This window comes from Papilio polytes, unplaced genomic scaffold (genome assembly GCF_000836215.1).
Source record: "Papilio polytes unplaced genomic scaffold, Ppol_1.0 DF821189.1, whole genome shotgun sequence".
Lineage (NCBI taxonomy): Eukaryota > Metazoa > Arthropoda > Insecta > Lepidoptera > Papilionidae > Papilio > Papilio polytes.
This window is the reverse complement of record NW_013528015.1, coordinates 178,682-197,866: the sequence shown is the minus strand read 5'-3', so window position 1 is coordinate 197,866 and position 19,185 is coordinate 178,682. Positions and strand designations below refer to the sequence as shown.

At 35.6% G+C, this 19,185-nt stretch overlaps 2 protein-coding genes across 2 annotated transcripts; one reads left to right on the top strand and one right to left on the bottom strand.

The window, feature by feature from the left end:
* The first annotated feature begins 2,007 nt into the window (after positions 1-2,007).
* LOC106109563 (tryptase-like) lies at positions 2,008-12,958 on the top strand. Its single transcript, XM_013291123.1, has 10 exons — positions 2,008-2,163; positions 4,964-5,021; positions 6,024-6,137; positions 6,914-7,016; positions 8,648-8,741; positions 9,628-9,728; positions 10,257-10,495; positions 11,375-11,559; positions 12,371-12,535; positions 12,778-12,958. The coding sequence occupies exons 2-10, from the start codon at positions 4,964-4,966 to the stop codon at positions 12,934-12,936; spliced, it is 1,218 nt and encodes a 405-aa protein (XP_013146577.1). The 5' UTR covers positions 2,008-2,163; the 3' UTR covers positions 12,937-12,958.
* Positions 12,959-14,481: 1,523 nt separating this feature from the next.
* Positions 14,482-18,697, bottom strand: LOC106109541 (CCAAT/enhancer-binding protein delta-like). The gene is made up of 4 exons (XM_013291077.1): positions 18,580-18,697; positions 15,705-15,794; positions 15,307-15,467; positions 14,482-14,716 (listed from the first exon to the last, which is right to left on the bottom strand). The coding sequence occupies exons 1-4, from the start codon at positions 18,695-18,697 to the stop codon at positions 14,492-14,494; spliced, it is 594 nt and encodes a 197-aa protein (XP_013146531.1). The 3' UTR covers positions 14,482-14,491.
* Between the last annotated feature and the right edge of the window lie 488 nt (positions 18,698-19,185).

Genomic DNA, 19,185 nt, shown 5'->3' with positions numbered 1-19,185 from the left:
AAAAGTGGTTATTGTGCGACAACCTTAATAGATAGATATATGCTATCGCGGACTTTTATTTAGCAAATTTAATGGGCTACAATTCTTCCACGCATTATTTTTATGTAAGTCTTATAGTTTAGGCTACGTAAGCAAAGAAAGCAAAAATGACCCTAAATTTCGTCGCGCGATTTTAAGCTAAACTATTTAACTACGTCGTAGTCTTTAACTCCAAAAATCAAACAAAAAAATGGGACCCACCTGCAAGCATTACCTTTTGGATAAAAAATGAATTATCAAAATCGGTCCTCTAGCAGCGGAGTTATGCCGTAACACACATAAAAAAAATATATCGACGAATTGAGTACCTCCTTCTTTTGGGAAGTCGGTCAAAAAAGGGAGAACGTAATAGGTTATTTTTGTAATTTCACGCGGGCGAAGTCGCGAGCAACAGCTAGTAGTATAATAATTCTATTAACTATATATCTTATATTTATATTCGTGACTGATAACCTTAGCAAAATCCCACTATGTGTAAGACCTTAAGCAGAAATTTATTCATAGTGATGTGTTTACGTGAGAACAGAACGATCAAACTCTTTTGTTATTAACTAGAATGAAATAAAAAATTAAAACTCTTTTTTACAATATAACTGCCCGGATACAAATTTCCAAAAATTAAGATAAAATTGCAACTGTAATTGTTAGTGCTTAGTTAATCTTATTTTTGTACTAGCTTTTGTCTGCGACTTCGTCCGAGTGAAATTTGGAAGTTCAAAACTTACGTTCGCCCTTTTTTTCAACCTATTACCAAAAGTATTAACTTAGTAACCAGTAATCTACGTAATAAGAGAAATCTACCGATGCAAGATGCCAAATTTCTAATCCCGGTAGCTTGTAAGCTGATTTTTTGGTTACCCTTATTATTTGTATTCGCGATATCTTCTAAATGATTAGTCCAATTTAAATACTGTAAAGGACAATTTTATTCTACATTAAATTGTCCTGATAACAAACGCTTTTATTTAAATAAGAATTAATATTGAAACCAATAAAAGAACGCCGCAAATAGGGTGCGGTTTTTATTTCATTTTGTAAACTAAAAAGTGGTTATTGTAAGAAAACTGTTAAATATATGATATCGCGGTTTTTTCTGGAGAACTTTTTGAGATCTACAATTCTTTCATACATCATTTTTATATATCTCTAACGGTTTAGGCAGCGTAAGCCAAGAAAAGTTAAAGTTTAGTGATTTTTAACGCCGGCGTCCAGAAACACGCTTTTTATTAATAGTTCCTAAACATTAGTAATAACAAAATATAGCCTATGTTACTCACAGATAAATTACCTTTCTGATGGTGAAAGAATTTTTAAAATCGGTCTAGTGGTTTTTGAGTTATTTCAATACATACAAAAATACAAAAATACAAAAATACAAAGTTTTCCTCTTCATAATATTAGTATAGACATAGATAAAAAAATGCACATTCGATATATTAAGGGTAAACACTTTGGTATTACCCACTGTATTCAAATAAAAATTTACACGGGTAGAGATAAGCTTAGAAAGAGATGGATTGCGTATTATAGATGACATGGCCAAGAACGGAGTGATAAGGAAGAGAATATCTTGGAGGACGAACTCTCAAAGGTAGTAGGGTAAGAACGGTGAGTAGTTTTATTATTAAAAATTATGTGGGTAGTTGATAGAATAATCTGGTCGCCTCATTAATATAATATAACAGTAGAGTCATTCAAAGGTAGTCCCTACAAGGGCGTAAAAAAATAAGATAAGACCCGCAGTCCCGCTCAAGTTCGAATTGTCTTTCTGACCTTTTTCTTGTAAAGATGGGAAGGTAAAATGTCTTTTTTTTCTTTTGGTTATCATCAAGATTTAACCAAGCATCGTCTGTGCAGCTGTTAAACTGCACGAAATGAGCCCCTTGACGCTTGTTCTTTTCCGTAAGATATAAAAATGTTATAACCGGTTTTTACGAATCAGTGAGCAGATCGCATCTGTACATCACTACGGCAAATATTTAATCATTCACAATATTGATGTCGTCGGAGACGTTGTTTTGTTTAGTGTTTTCCTAATAACTATAATAATGTGTTGAAATAATTAAAATTATTACTTTAACATATAGTTTTGTGAATAGTGATTGTATTCTATAGGAAATTGAGGTAAATTATGTTGTTTTATTTTAATGTTATTGTTTTTTATGTATTTTGCAAATCGACATAAGGAAATACATGCAAAATATAAGCTAACTGGTATGCCAGCTATTAGCAAAGTTCACACATGCCAGTTAAAATGTTTACGAGATGATACAAGTCAGTTTCAATTATTAAAAGTTCAGTTTTTTATTTTTACTTGCATATAGCTGTCACAAAATCAAAGCTAGCTCCTTGGATGCCTAGCTACTGGATTTCAAGTTAGCGTATATATAAATTACAGTCACTAGCGTGCCAGTTACTTGTATATGTACTTCTGGCCATATGATATTTATTGTTTTTACTCGACTGGCTTAGGAAAGTAAGTTATATTAATTCTATTGCCTCTTATTATACTAGCTGTTGCTTGCGACTTCGTCCGCGTGTAATAAAAATAGCCTATGTTACTCATAGATAGACCTTTCGAATGGTGAAAGAATTATTAAAATCGCTCCAGTAGTTTTTGAGTTATTTCAATACAAAATATACATTTTTTTTCTCTTTATAACATAGGTATACAGTAGCTGTTGCTCGTAACTACGCCCGTGTGGTATTATAAAAATATAGCCTATAATACTCACTGATAACGTAGCTTTTTAATGGTGAATGAATTTCTGAAATCTGCCCAGTAGTTTTTGAGTTGTCTCAGTATAGATAAACTATTGAATCGATTTTGACAAATGGGATGTCATTTGTTTTATAATTCCCGGATTATCAGGATGCCATATCCTATTTTTTTTATTAAAAAGGTTTTTAGTATATCATCTTACTCATGTTAAGCCTGCTATAGACGCTCAGATTTAGAGTCGGCTGTTCATTTAAATTGAAATTAAAACTAAAGGTGTGTAGCGGGCGGCTACCTAATACTTATACTTGCTGTGTTTAGACAATTAGAAACTTTGCACAGTTGATATTCTATTCTTTTTCCTTTATCGGTTTCTTTTGAAGTCTAATGTTATTTGAAAATAGCTTTTATAGTCAAAGAGCGGGCGCAATTCTTTGAATAAACCGTCACACAACTGTTGTGCGATTGTCGATTGTTTTGCAGCCCATTCAACTGTTTAGTTGTGTAAACATCGAGTAGTGTACACCTCCATGTAAGCTTATAGAAATCTATGCGAGCCTAAGGCCCTGTCCCATCAAATTGTAAATTGTCTGATAACAATACAACGTGTAAATATGTGATGGAAATATCGGATTTTAGTTCCCTTGTCTGATGATGACATCATTTTTATTATTTCTGAGCCTCTATCAGACTGTTGTGGGACAGTGGGACAGGCTCTAGACAGTTGTGATAGTTTAGTAAAAAGTGTGCGCGCGCTCTTAGGCTCTGTCCCACTAAATTGTAAATTATCTAATAGTAATCCAACGTGTAAAATATGTGAAAATATCGGATTTTGTTACCTTATCTAACAGTGACGTCATTTTTAAGCTATCTGAACCTCTATCAGACAATGGTGGGACAGGCCCTTAGTGTGTTTAAACATCCCACTAAGTGGGTTATATTATTCGCGAATATGTACATTAATTGTATTAATTGTAGTTTTTTTATGTCAATCTATACTATCGATGCTATTATAATAAATCGTAAACACACACTTCTTTGTTGCCTAAGATGTCAGCAATTACAGCATATTTTTGAATAATTCTATTTTTAATAAAAAGCCCTACACTTACGTCACGCTTTAGGCTATATATTTTGACGCTTTTAAACTTAGGGGGTAAATAAATTGGATAAAAACCCTAATGTGGGAAAGAAATTATAAGTTGCTGCCAACATCAAGAAAGAAGGATTGTTAAGGTTTGTAATTTTGACATTTGCTATTGATTATTTGGCAAATGTTAACAATAAAATAAAATTTTCGTAATTTCATGCGGATGATGCCGCACGGGAACAGCTAGTTTCATCACAATCGTCTATTGCCTAAACAAGTGAACTGATTTCAACGAGTACGGTTAATTTTGAGTCATCCTTTTTCCCCTGCGTCGTATATTCAGTTGGGTTTTTTGGTGTTTGATAAACTTTGCGGTCAGTTTCTGGTGTTTCGGGATTATATATTTACGAACACGCACACGAGTAAACTAACGCACAATTGTTTAGCCTCGCTTTGATTTCGATGAGCTTATATGTTGGATCTCACACTCGATTTTAAGTTGTGCAACTAAACAGTTGAAGGCTGTGAAACAATTGACAATCGCATAACAGTTGTGTGAAGTTAGTCAAAGGTTTGGACACGATTTAAAATGTTTCTGTACCTAAAAACATTAGCAAAACGCATATGCTCGGGAAAGTAGTTTTAGTAACTGTTACTAGTTACAAAATTAATTATTTTATTTAAAACTAGCTGTTCCTGTGCGTTCACCCGCTTAAAATTATAAAAACTTTATTTTACTGTTTGTCAAAGTATCAATTACAAATGTCAAAATGACATGACACGATGATAACTTTGCTTCCTTGATGTAGGCAGCAACTTATGATCTCTTTTTCACATCAAGGTTTTTATCCGAAATATTTACCCTCCAAGTTTAATGGCGTTAAAATATATAGCCTGAAGCGTTACGCAAGTGTAGGGCTTTTTATTAAAAAAAGAAATATTCAAAAATATGTTGTAATTGCTGACATCTTAGGCAACAAAGAAGTGTGTGTTTACGCTTTATTATAATAGTATAGATTGTTTACAAGTCAACATATGGCGTATTGACATAAACTATTATAATATAGATAAGTATAAGTATAGATATTCTACAAAAAAAATGTTGTTTTCCACAGATGGCGAGAGCCGTGTTTCTTCTCTTCTTGCTTGGTTTTTGTCAAGCACAAATCAAAGGTAAATCTCAATAAAATGTAATTAACTCCTTAATCACTTATTACTCTCGTTATGTACTATCTCAAATTTCAATATCTTTCGCCCACGACTCAGTCCGCGGGGGAATTAAAAAAAGTAAGTAGCTTATATGTTGTTCCAGACTATCCATTCTTCAGTTTAGGCTACAAACTCTAACAAACATCCATCTCAACTACTTTTCAGTTCTCAAAACCATTATTCCAGTAATTGTAAGAAATAAGACAATATTTCACTAACTAGAATACCGCGGAAATACCCTATACTTTTTTATACGTCTTAAACAATTAGATCTGAATAGGTTATATTCAGAAAGTTGAATAGGTTACTTATCCTCCTTTATACAAAGCGACCATCAACAAAAATGATCAACGTATTTTCCATACTTTCTTTCTCTTATTAAATAAATTAATTTTTTTTTATAACATAAGGTGGCAAACGAGCAAGCGGCCTTAATCCACCGAAATGGCAAGCAACCGCTGCCCATAAACATTTGCTATTTCGGATGCCTTGCCTACCCTTGATTGACGGAGGAGGAGACGCACATAAAGTGGATATTTCCCCTTCCTATGCGTCTCCACCGTCAAATTAATTATAAAAATAAAAGAAAAGGGTGGAAACGGAAAGGGACTAATATTAGGCCTCCGGCACCACACTCATCAGATGAAACGCGGAATTGCTTCCACTTCAGGCCTGTTTTCTGTGTGATCTATTACTGTGGGCGAGTCGGCCCATTCGTGCGAAGATGTTAAAGCGGGCACTACCACTGTTAATTATATTAAATTAAAATATCAACTACTGCTAACTTGCCTGTTGACTAAACTATCGCACATCTGTTGTGCGATTGTCTATTGTTTCGCAGCCTTCAACTGTTTAGTTGCACAACTACAAATCGAGTAGTGTAACCTCCATATATGCTTATAGGAATCAAAGACTAAACAGTTTTGAGATAGTTCTGTTTAATTGATTTGGTGTTTACTTTGACAGATTCGGACCAAGATCTAGCGAAATTACTCGAAGAGATATTCGGGAAGGCGTCACCAGATAACATATCTGGAATTATTGTAACCACACCCGCAGTCGAATTGGAAAAAACCGAAGGTATCCTGAAAACAGTTATCTGTCTATACTAATATAATAAAGTGTAAACACACACTATTAGGCGTAGGATGTCAGCAAACACAGTATATTTTTAAATGATTCTTTCTTTAATAAAAAGAACTACACTTACTACACGCTTTAGGATATATATATTCACGCTATTAAACTCAGGGAGTAAATAAATTGGATAAAACCACCAAGCGGGAAAGGGACAAAGTCAAGCTGACAACGTAAAAGCAAGGTTGCCATAGTAACGGTAATTGTTATCCAATGTGAAAAGCCTTCGTTGTCATTTGTGCATTTACAATTGAGAATTTCACGAAGCTGCATGGGAATAGATGCATATTATTGCACAGGTGCTAATGTATTTCCCCTGCTTGTTCCCCTCACCTTCCAAGATCTTATCGTTTCCTTGTAATTAGGATGCGAAGGATAAAAAAATTAGGCATCTAGTACATTCATAGGCTGAAACGCAAAATAGCTTCTACTTGTTTACTGTGCGGTCGTTATATAGGATTATTGACGCTATGTCCCCGCGTGGGGACAGATGAGAATAAAAGTTTCATCCGTCCCACTTTTTAGTCCTACTATCACCAGTAAGGTGACAGATAACCGTTAAGAAATAAAATAAGATCCAACCGTCCTCGATTCACAAAAGGTAGGACGGATGAAACTCTTTATTCTCACCTGTCTCCATGAGGGGACACAGCGGAGCTACGGTTGGAAATCTGCAAAATATAAGATTCCCGGCTCTACCATTATTTGTATAATTTCAGCTCCCGTGATAGAGACATCCCTATGCCAGACAGCTGATGGTAAAGATGGATCTTGTACCATACCATCAGGTTGCAGCAAAAGACTCTCGCCCCTTAGAGGAAGGTACAAAAAAAACTTTTCTTTGTCTTTTACATAGTGTAGGGCATTATAATGTCGAAGAACATTATAAGCGGCGGTCAAAGTGTTAAAATATGTCTTTATTATATTTTTTAAGTTAATACCATTGGGTAATACCGGACCGCTTCCCCTGTAAAAAAACATGTTTGAAATCTGTATCTGAATAAATGTAAACTAGTACCATTGATAAATTCTTCTTTATTTAATGATAAAATACACAAACTATTCACATAAATTGATAAAAGGCATTTAATACAAATAAAATGTTGTTACATCGCTCACGTCACATTTTTCACTACTTTCGAATTAGGTTCCTTAATTACAAAAATATTTTCTATGGCTTTCTTGGCGGCCAGTATGATATTTATTACTTATTGCTTGACCAGTATCTATGAGTGATATCTAATAAATCTAACTACATTTATACTATTATAAAGAGGAAAGATTTGTATTTTGGGACTTTTGTATGTATACGATTCACGTAAAAACTTTCACCATTAAAAAGGTAATTTATCTGTGAGTAATATAGGTTATGGTTTTAATTATTTTTTAACGTAACTCAGGCGAAGTCGCGTGTTAAAGCTAGTAGATAGTAAGGTTGTTAGAACACGCACACGTTTTACTAAACTATCGCACTAATTTATTCGCGCATTCCTAGGAGCTTATATGAAGGTGCGCACTCGATTCTGCAACGAAACAGTTGAATAGGGAATATGCATGTGTTTTTTTCTTTTTTTAAACGATTCTACTTGTTTTGAAATAACCACAAAAAAATGACGCGAAAATATTCAACCATTGAGCTAAAAATAATAAAATAAAATTACGACCATTTTCGAGCGACTAAAACACGACCGGAGTTGTCATGAGACAATTGACGTCAATCGTCTATTCCATTCATAACATGCGCTCAGATGTCACTTCGATGTAAAACCCAACAAAGTTTCTCAAGGTCAAAAAGTCAAAAACCGATTCATTTTTGTTATTCCTGGTACAAATAAGTGGTAAAAATAATTCTATTCATTAATTCTTTATTTTAAAGTTGGTTTTGATATCGTGTTTACAGTAAAATACTACAAGAGTGTATTTCTATATAAACTAACGTAAATGAACTGTGTATTGTCAACACAGCATACATTATATTATAATCACATTATATTTAAAAAATCTTTGCAGGACTGTTTTTATAGTACTAAAGTATAATTAAAAAAAGTTTGGTACAATTTGGCGTCATGTCCATATTGCCTATTGGCTGCGAAACAATTGACAATCGCAGAATAGTCGTGCGATAGTTTAGTCAAAGGTGTGTGAGCGCTTTTAATTACTTGTCCAAGTATAATTTTTCTTAGCAATGTATTCTTGAAAGCGTCATATTTTGACGAATAAGGGAGCCATTGCACGGATGAATGATTATATTTTTATAATTTTAAAATTCGATTTCGAAAGATATTACCTTTTATTTTTCAACATAGAAGACTTTAGAAAGAAATTGGGAATTTTTTGCTTAGCGGTAACACTAAAAACTAGCAGCCCCTGAAACTGCCATAATATCCTTGTAGGTCTGTAAGCTGTAATCGACTATACCTTCCTGATTTTCTTTCCGTGTACTTTTGTTTCAGTGATAAAGGAGGTTGTTCGGGAGCATATGAAATTTGTTGCGGGTTTGAAGATATATCATTAACAAGTGTTAATAACCCGGCTGCGTTTAATGTGGTAATTTTTTAAAACTAGCTGTTATATTGTCCGGGTAGAATCTTCTATCTAGTTATATATACATATATAGTTTGTCTAAATAAGATGGATTAGTTTGATAAATGTTGCATATGAAGTATTGAACTAACATTGCTTAATAGACAGGTATCGTAGTGACGAAATAAACACGCAGAGAACAATTATAAATTATCGATGTTCGGTTTAAATAATTATCAAACTGAACTAAAATTATAGTTTTCTTATTAACCAATTTAGATGACAATTCTAGCATTGATTATAGTGTAGATAATTTAGCGATGACAGAAATAATAGCGAAATCCAATTCCATTACGTACAGCTGTAGTAGTAATAAACATTTATTTACTCTCAATATTTGTAATGGTTCTGCAGGTCAATATTAATTTGACTAAACAGTGTGTATTTGCTTTGCTGCCAACGATAATCGCATTTAATAGATTTTTGTCTGTCTGTCTGTCCGTAAGCCGCGTTTGTTTCGAATCTCCGGAACGGCTGGGCCGTCGAACGGACTTTTACTGAAGAGTAGATTACATTGACGGGCATATTATAGGCTAGTTTTTAATTCGTGCTGTCAAAATGGCGTAACGGGTAGTCCAAAGCGCTAACTAATCGCATATCAGCTACTATCCATAAGTCCTGTAAAATCAGTCTACCCGTTTAGGAGATTTTTTTGTTAATTTACCAATATTTCCTTAAACCATACCAACTAAGCTCTATGCTTGTGCTAGGATATGGTTCACGACAAGTCGAATGTTGGATTCGAACCCTCGACCGCAAGATCGGTAGTCCGTACCACAAACCATTAGGCTATTGGCTCTTAGACTATGCGGTATAAAGGCGGATTTGAAGATAGGCAATCTTTTTTCAGAATACTGGATGCGGTTGGCGTAATGGTGATAATTCTAAAACCATGTCTGATAGTGAACGGGCCGAGTTCGCTGAGTTCCCTTGGATAGTCGCCATACTCAAGTAAGTGGTAGAATAAATCACCAGCTCACTGTAACTGAGATTGTCCCCATGGGCATGTTATGAGGGATGAATCGCATGTAACAAGGAGAACCTTATAGAGATTGTAATTGCATGAAAGATGTGTTAATGTATTTGTAGTTGTATACGCATGTGGGCGATGGGATTTGTGGAAACAAGCAAAAAAGTTTATTTCTTACAGATAATACATGTTAAGAAAATAAAACATTTTACATAAAAACTAAGACATCCGTCAAAAACCCAATTCGAATCTCTCTGATATTCATTCTAATTTTTATAAACTTTTTTATTCTTCATTTGTCTCACGTAGCTAGTTGCCAGTAACATCAATAAAATGTCATGATCAAGGGAGTGACAGATGACGTATGATAGAGTTATGTGGAGGACAAAAACCTGTTGCGCCTTACGGAAGTAGGGCAAAGAAGATGATGATGGGCAGTTTTCATTTTAACTAAGATGGTTTGCTGTCGTTTAATAATTCTTTGTGTTTAATTTTTGTTTATCACCCAGGGTAGTATTGAAGAATCCTGACAAGCCGGAAGAAGGTAAAGAATATTTGTACACCAGTGGCGGGTCAGTTATACACCCGAGGGTAGTACTCACTACCGCACACAACATTTTCGAGAAGAATATAAAATTATTGACGCGCGCCGGAGAATGGGACACGAACTCTCAGGACGAAGTATTACCCTATCAGGACAGGAACGTCGAAAGGGTCATAATACATGAACAATTTAATACTGTTAGAGGTAACTATGGTCTACATTCATAATTTCTCCTCTGTACAGTGAACACCACTTATAACGTGGAAATTACCCTCTATAACGCGAATATTCCTAACAATTTATTAAAGAACCCATTATAACACGATTATTGGCTTTGTCCTGTTTTATACTGTGAGTTTTTAAATGCGATTTCTCATGACGAATTATAGGAAGGTATACTGTAATTAGTAACTATTATATGTCTAAACTATTATTTTGTAAACAGGAAAACCTCATATAATACCAAAATATCTGTGGTATTGAATGACTAATCGATTTGTTCACCGCAATAAGTAACTAATTCGAACCACGAATACGTTGTGTTGATATATGGCCAAAGTCACCGTAAACAATAAATCTTAGGCCTAGTATATAATTACTTTTTACTGTAGACGATATTATATTTTTATTAATCTTTATCAATATCTTCTATCTATACATATAATAAAATTGGAGTGACTAATATAAAAAAGTAACCATAAACGGCCATTCTCCGTTTTGGCCGTATGTTTTTATGTGTGTTACGGCATAACTCCGCCGCTAGTGGAGCGATTTTGATAATTCTTTGTTCATCCGAAAGTTGGCTCCCATTTTTTTGTTTGATTTTTGAAGTCAAAGACTACGACGTAGTTAAATAGTTTAGCTCAAAATCGCGCGACGAAATTTAGGGTCATTTTGCTTTCTTGGCTTACGTAGCCTAAACTATAAGACTTACTTAAAAATGATGTATGGAATAATTGTAGCCCTTTAAATTTTTAGGGTTACTATTATTCCCTTTGTAGAGAAGATGGAAGACCAGCACTTGTGCTGAGTCGTTTTAAAAAAAAATAACATTAAATTTTATTATGTTTTTTTTTTTCACAGTTAACCTATTCAACGATGTAGCATTATTAGTACTCGATCAGGCTTTAGAGTTTGCTCCCAATGTTAACTCAATCTGCCTACCCCCCGTCGGCAAGCGCGCGGTTAGCGGCATCCGCTGCTTCTCCGCAGGCTGGGGTAAGACGAAATTCGGTACAGCAGGCTCATATCAGGCAGTACTTAAAAAGGTAAATAACTTTTAAATCTAACGACATATTATCCACTAGCTGTTCCCATGCGACGATCCGCATAAAATTATAAAAATATCATTATATTGTTCACATTTGTCAAATTATCAATTGCAATTTTCAAAATGACATGACATGATGTCAAATCATGGCAACTTTGTTTCCTTGATGTTGGCAACAACTTATGGTCTCTTTCCCACATTAGCGTTTTTATCCAAAAAAAACCTCTAAGTTTAACGGCATGAAAATATATAGCCTAAAGCGTGACGTAAGTGTAGGGCTTTTTATCAAAAAAATAGTTATTCGAAAGTATGATATCTTAGGCAACAAAGAAGTGTGTGTTTACGCTTTATTAGATTAGTATAGACTTGTACGCCAGTAGGCAAGTTCAAGCTTGGATCATGTTAGCTGGAATGTAATCTCGCCCACAATATATGTTTTGCCGTTTTTTTTCTAGTTATTGCAGTCTAGTCCCTATTAGCCTAAAGGCCAGAGGCCTAATTTTAGTCCCTTTCCCTTTCCACCCTTTTTTTAAGAGTAAAGGATGGGAAGGAAAAGTGGTTTGGAAAAAAATGTACTCTTTATGTGCGTCTCCTCCTCCGTCAATGAAGAGTAAGCAACGCAACGCAAATTTAAAGAGGAAAGATTTTTATTTTTGTATGTACGTATGACTCAAAAACTACTGGGCCGATTTCAAAAATTATTTCACCATTGGAAAGGTTATTTATATGTGTATGACATAGGCTATATTTTTTTATTTTAATGGCGTCAGTAACAGCTAGTAATATTAATAATTATTAACATATTTCAGGTGGACATCCCCGTTATTGATAGGAGTAGATGTCAGCGGGAACTCCGACTGACCAGACTGGGTCCGGTATTCAAACTGCATAATACCTTCATGTGCGCTGGCGGGGAGCCGAAGAAAGACACATGCACCGGAGATGGTGGTTCTCCATTAATGTGTCCCATAAACGTAAGTTTTTTAATCTTAGGGCCTATCCCACCACTGGCTGATAGAGGCTCAGATACCATAAAAATGATGGGACCATTGTATGATAGAGGTTCAGATAACTTAAAAGTGACGCCACTGTCAGATAGAGTACTGAAACCCGATATTTCCATCACATTTTTCATACGTAGGATTATTTGATAATTTACAAGAATTGGACAAGCCCTAAATATAGTTTTTTTTTAACAATGTATGTTACTTTCCAGGGTCAAGAGGGTAGATATGCCGCATCAGGTATGGTAGCGTGGGGACTTGGTTGTGGCGACGCGGTGCCCGCAGTATATGCTGACGTTGCCGTACTCCGACCCTGGATTGACTCCAAGATGGCGGAACTCGGCTTCGGCCAGGATTCGTACACTTATTGAATAAATGTATTTTTTTAAACTGTTTGGTTTTTTTCTAATTATCTTATTCCTAAATTTATAAATTTGAAAGTTTAGATGGATGTTTGTTAGAACTGTTTGTTGAAACTGCTGAACGGATCTCGATAAAATTTGGCATAGTTGTAAAGCACATTCTGGAAGAACATAGTCTGATCGCTTTTGTTTTTTTTATTTCTACGCGGACACAGTCTCGGGCGAAAGCTAGTATATCATACATTTGACGTTTTAAAACAGTGAAACTTAAGTTACGTGGTTCAGAAACGCACTTCATGAGGTTATCGAATAAACACTAACGAATAGTCAAACGAAGCTGGGAAACCGGCCATAAAAGATGGTAAAAGTCACTTACACTTCCGAAATAAGCATCACAAAACTTTAATAAAACACTATTTCAAACAAAATTTCCTTTCTTATTTTCCAGTGTGTTTATTAGTGAATTAAATACAATTATTTACATGTAGTGAATGTTAACTTTAGAATTTCACTGCCTTGAAAATCGCATACAATTTCTTTACTTTTGTTCTCTTTAACAGAACAGAGATTATCTTATGTAATAATTACAGTCAAGTACAGTAACATAAAGCTCGTTACACACGCTCAGTTTTATCAGAACACTCGGATCATTCAGATTTTATTTATTTAATGTCAACGAAGTACAATTTCATACATTCTTGTTTGTATACTTGGTGCCATTAATTTTTTTTTTATAACATAAGGTGGCAAACGAGCAAGCGGCCACCCCATACCGCCAAAATAGCGAAGCGACCGCTGCCCATAGACATCCGCAATTGCAGATGCGTTGCCTACCATTATACGACGGAGGAGGAGACGCACATAAAGAGGATATTTCCCCTTCCTATGCATCTCCTCCACCATCAAATCCACCTCCTCTTCCCAACCTCTCCTTATAAGAAAAGGGTGGTAAAGAGAAAGGGACTTAAATTAGGCCTCCGGCGCCACACTTATCACACGAAACACGGAATTGCTTCCATCTTGTTTAGATAAAACGGGGCGTGTGTAGCGGGCTTAACTTAACTAGGTAAATACTATTCACACAATAAAAACACTAAGCTAGCCTAATCATATATGCAAACTTTTGCGTTTTAATAAGATAAACATTTTTTTTATAATATAAGGTAAAAACGAGCAAGAGACCACTTGAATTCCTCAAAACGGCGAAGCGACCGCTGCCCATAGACAACCGCAGTTGTAGATGCGTTGCCTACCCTTAATTGACGGAGGAGACGCACATAAATAGGATATTTGCCCTTACTATTCGTCTCCTCCACCGTCAAATACACTTTCCCTTCCCATTCTTTTCTTATAAGGAAATAGTGTCAAGGGAAAGGAACTTTAATTAGGTTACCAACACTCACAGTTATCAGATGAAACGCGGGATTGCTCCCTCTTCACGCATGTCTTCTGTGTGGTCGTGGTACACCGGGAGAGCCGTCCCATTCGTGCCATCTTAAAGCGGGCTCTACCACTGTTAAAATGATAATTACAAGCACAAAACCTGAGTTAGTACAGAGTGCAGTTAATCAGTTGTTGTGGAAGTAGGGGCGCCTTGTGTGTCTATCGAACAAGTATGACCATGTGTTCGTGTTTGCTCTTGTGTTGAGACGACGTCTGCGCAGAGTGTGTGTGTGTGTGCCGGCTGGGCCAGTAGTGCGCGCAACGCTAGCGCCTCCTGGCGGAGAGCTGCGACGTGCGCTCGTAGAGACGCATTCTCCTGTTCTAAGTAGCAAGCACGCCAGGCTATCTGCGAATGGGATAACGCAGGTATATAATACGAGCTGTCGCCCGCAAACTTCGTTACTGCAAAGAGCACCCTTTGCGCCATTTTGACAGCGCAGAATTAAAAAAGTACCCTATAATATGCCTGCCTATTCATGTCAGCTACCCTCCAGTGAAAGACTCGTCAAAATGAGTCCAGCCGTTTCGCAGATTATCTGGAACAGCTTGCGAACAGACAGACAGACTGACAATTTTTTTTAAATGCGATTTTCGTTATGAGCAACGCAAATACATCATCTTCCCTGAAATCTGGAATTTTTCTTTTGATGTTTCAAACAGACACTCCAATTTTATTATATGTATAGATTATAAAGAAGCAAGATTGGTATTGTTGTATGTATTGAAATAACTCAAAAACTACTGGGCCGATTATAAAAATTCTTTCACCGTTAGAGAGGTAATTTATCTGTTAGTAACATAGGCTAGATAGTGTCTAGTTAACTGACAATGAATAAAGTTATTTATTCAAAATTGTTTGAAAAAATGTTACTCAATACACACTATTACTTTTAACTGCTTTTGAAATCTTTGTGTCAATTATTTTCGCAATCTTACCTGATCCTCCCTCACTCTTCTAGCATCTCTAGACTTCTTCGCTGCTTGGTTGTTACGTCGTCGTCTTTCGAAATACTTCTCATCTTTAAGTTCCGCAGGTATAGGTCTTTTCTCTCCTCGCCTTCTCACGTCAACATCAGACACACTTGTAGGTGATAATACTGATGAAAAAACTTAAATGTACCGTCGGCAAATTAAATATAGAAGGAATTCATAAAAAATGTTATCCACATTTTTATTTATGCAGTCAGTACACAATGTTACGGTGAAACCAGCGAGCAACAAGCCGCTCGATGCGACGCTACTATGTGACATTATACCGCGTAACGTTGGTACATAAGCCACATCTAAGACTTACATTTAGAGTATATTTCAAGTGATTTAGACATAATACGTACGTGGTGTTCTGACTGGTAGATGCTGGCAGTACGCTGGTAGACAGGGAGCTTGCGGCAGCGTTGCCAACAGGGGAACTACTCCGTGGACATCTACAAACAAGATATACTATTATTTTCCCGTATTTGAACTCCGGTTTTGGCTATAAAGGAACACAATGTTATTGTTCCACGTCATGTCAAAGCGTATGCACCGTTAGGCAACTGCAACTTTAAGGTGGGATTATTCCCAACTGTCACCCTGTGCTGTCCCCACGTGAGAATAAAAACTTTCATCCATCCCACCTTTTATTCCCACTATTTACAATAAGGTGACAGATGGAACCGTTATGAAATAAAATAAGTTCGAAATGTCCACTCGTCGCAAAAGGTGGTCCGTCCCACCTTTTGCGACGAGTGAAACTTTTTATTCTCATCTGTCCCCAAATGAGGACAGAGCGGGGAGACGGTTTGGAATAACCCTAAGTTGGGACATAACCAGATTCCTCGACTCTACTTATCACAAAATTTTACGCATTATGGTAATATTTTCCAACAATTACAGAGTGGGCAAACACCTTTGTCTGAATAATCACACGACAGCTGTGCGATTGTCGATTATTTAGTAAATTCAACTGTTTATTTGCACAACTAAAAATCGAAGAGTGTGCGTCCATATCGAATAATCGAATAGGCAGTCGTAGTTTTTGGTTTTTCAAAACAAATCTTTTTCACAATTCGTATTTACTTTGTCAAAGATTTAATAAGGCAGGTGTACATTGGGGTTATGAACTACAAAGGTACATCATTACCCTTCGTACTGTCATTGTGGGGTGAGTGGGCGTCCGATCAAATCGACCAGCCGGTAACTCCCACGGCCAGGTGTTGCTATTACAAACTTTACGTCGATAATGTAAAGAATACTTGATAGCGTTTGTAATTATCGTAAAGTAACCTTCATTTAATTCTAAAGTTACTCGAAAAGGCTTAAAATTATAATGTATCGTATCTTACTAGCTACTGGGTCTCTTACCTTATATTACTTCTTACAAATTATTATGAACTAGCTGTTCCGGTATAGCAAATGTCAAAATGACGTGACATGACAAACCTTGTCAATCTTGCTTCCTTGATGTTGGCAACAACTTACGATCTCTTTCCCACATAAGGGTTTATATCCAAAGTATTTAGTCCCTAAGGTTAACGGCGTGAATGTAAAGCGTGACGTAAGTGTAGGGCTTTTAAAAAAATATACAAAAATATGCTGTTATTGCTGACATCTTAGGCAACAAAGAAGTGTGTTTACGCTTTATTATAATAGTATAGATAGATAGATTTCTTTTTAATTCCTCGCGGAAGTCGCTAATGGGTAACATATGAATAAAATATGGATGGCCCCTTGATCGCTGCCACGCGCCCTCCGCCCTGCACCCTCTAAACGGTTGGGCAAACTCACTAATTGAGGTTTGTCTTTGACAAATATTTGATCGTATTGTTAGTTATTCAAATATTTTTTTATTACCTTCATTGTTGACGTATTAAGAAAGAAAATCTACATATTTACTTATCATTGCGATTATATTTATCTGAGAAAGATTATTTTAATTCCGCACGTGTAGAATCGTGCACATACTACCTCGTTACGTCTGATGAGTTTGTATGCCAGAGCGGATTAACCGTCACCCCGTTCTGTCCCCTACTGTTTTGTTAATAGCTTTTTTTGTAATATATGGTGGTAAAGGAGCAAGCGGACACCTGAATACGTTGAAATGGAAAGCGACCGCTGCACATAAACATCCGCTATAGCAAATGCTTTGCCTACCCTTCATTGACGGAACGCACATATAGAAGACATTTTCCTTCCTATTCGTCTCCTCCACCGTCAAATCCACTTTTCCTTCCTATGCTTTCCTCTTGAGAAAAGGGTGGAAAGCGAAAGATACTACTTTCTTATTCAATTCTTCAAATGCTATTAAACATTTTTACAAATGTTTTAGGGAAAGTAAAAATAAATAAAACACAGTTAAAAAACCCATAAATTATGGTCACTAGCGGCTTTCAGGTCTCTTATCTATCTATATCTATACTATTATAATAAAGCGTAAACACACACTTCTTTGTGTCGTAGGATGTCAGCAATCACAGCATATTTTAAAATAATCCTTTCTGTAATAAAAAGCCCTACACTTACTACACTTTAGGCTATATATTTCACGCTATCAAACTTAGGTGGTAAATAAACTGGAAAGTAATCTTCATGTTGTCGTTATTATGGTAATGGTAATTTTGACATTTGCAATTGAGAATTTGACAAAAGTATAAAGTAAAGTTTTTATGATTCCATGCGAATGAAGTCGCACGGGAACATCTAGTATATTTAAAACAACCACGATTCCTGCTATCTGTTTGTCCCTATTTTTTAAACGCAACGGATTTTACAATTATATTATTTATAAGATTTATAAGTTTATACAATTATAACTATGGTAACTAGCTGTTGCTCGCGACTTCGATCAGTGTAATTAAAAATAGTAAAAACTATAGACCATGTTACTCACAGCTAAATGACCTTTCTAATGGTGAAAGAATTTTTAAAATCGGTCCAGTAGTTTTTGTGTAAATCAAATACTTACAAAAATCCAAAAATACAAATCTCTCCTCTATATAATGGGATATAAATAAACAGATTTTCGTATTATCATTAGACTTGTGCGAAGCCGGGGTGGGTCTCTAGTAAAGTTCTTCCCCGCCGCCAAATCCACCATCCTTTCCCATGCTTTTATAACAAAGTGTCGGAAGGGGATAAGAGTAAAATTTTTCTCTGGTGCATACAATTAGACACGGCGCAAAACGGGAAGAATTTCGTGCAGTGACATGAAAACTACCACTATTAACTTACCGGGAGGTACAAGAAAATGATTGTAACTCCTGAGTAAACGTAGGGCTGCCAATGCGCTACTATGCTGTGCGGTACACGACATAGACTCCAAGTCGTATAACGGAACGTTAGACTCCATTTTAGCGCCTTTTTTAATCTGTCACTATTGCGTAATATTTAAAATACATCTCAAAACTATATTTTTTTTATATTTTTTAATTACAAATTTGTAGTTACATTTGAAAATTGACATTAAAGTTGAAATTAAAACGCTTTATTGATTGATTGATTGATAGCGTATTTTTTAAGCAATGATATAGAGTGATATTCCAATTAAAATAGTACTTAATTTATTAAATTCTTTTTGTTTGTAAGTTTATTTATTTAAATAACGATTTTGTTTAGTGTTTTTTTATTTGGTTTTTAAAAATTAAAGTATTTTGTTATGTCCACTTCGTTGATACTGGCTATTGTCGTTTAGTACAATTAAAAAAATCAAGCCACATATGTACAGATAAAAAATACGCGTGCACGCGACCGCGCGTTTCGTTCTACCGCGGTTATTTCACAAAGAAAACTAGTGTTCAGTTTTATGTAATTTTCCTCGGCTTTTCCATTGGTTAGAGC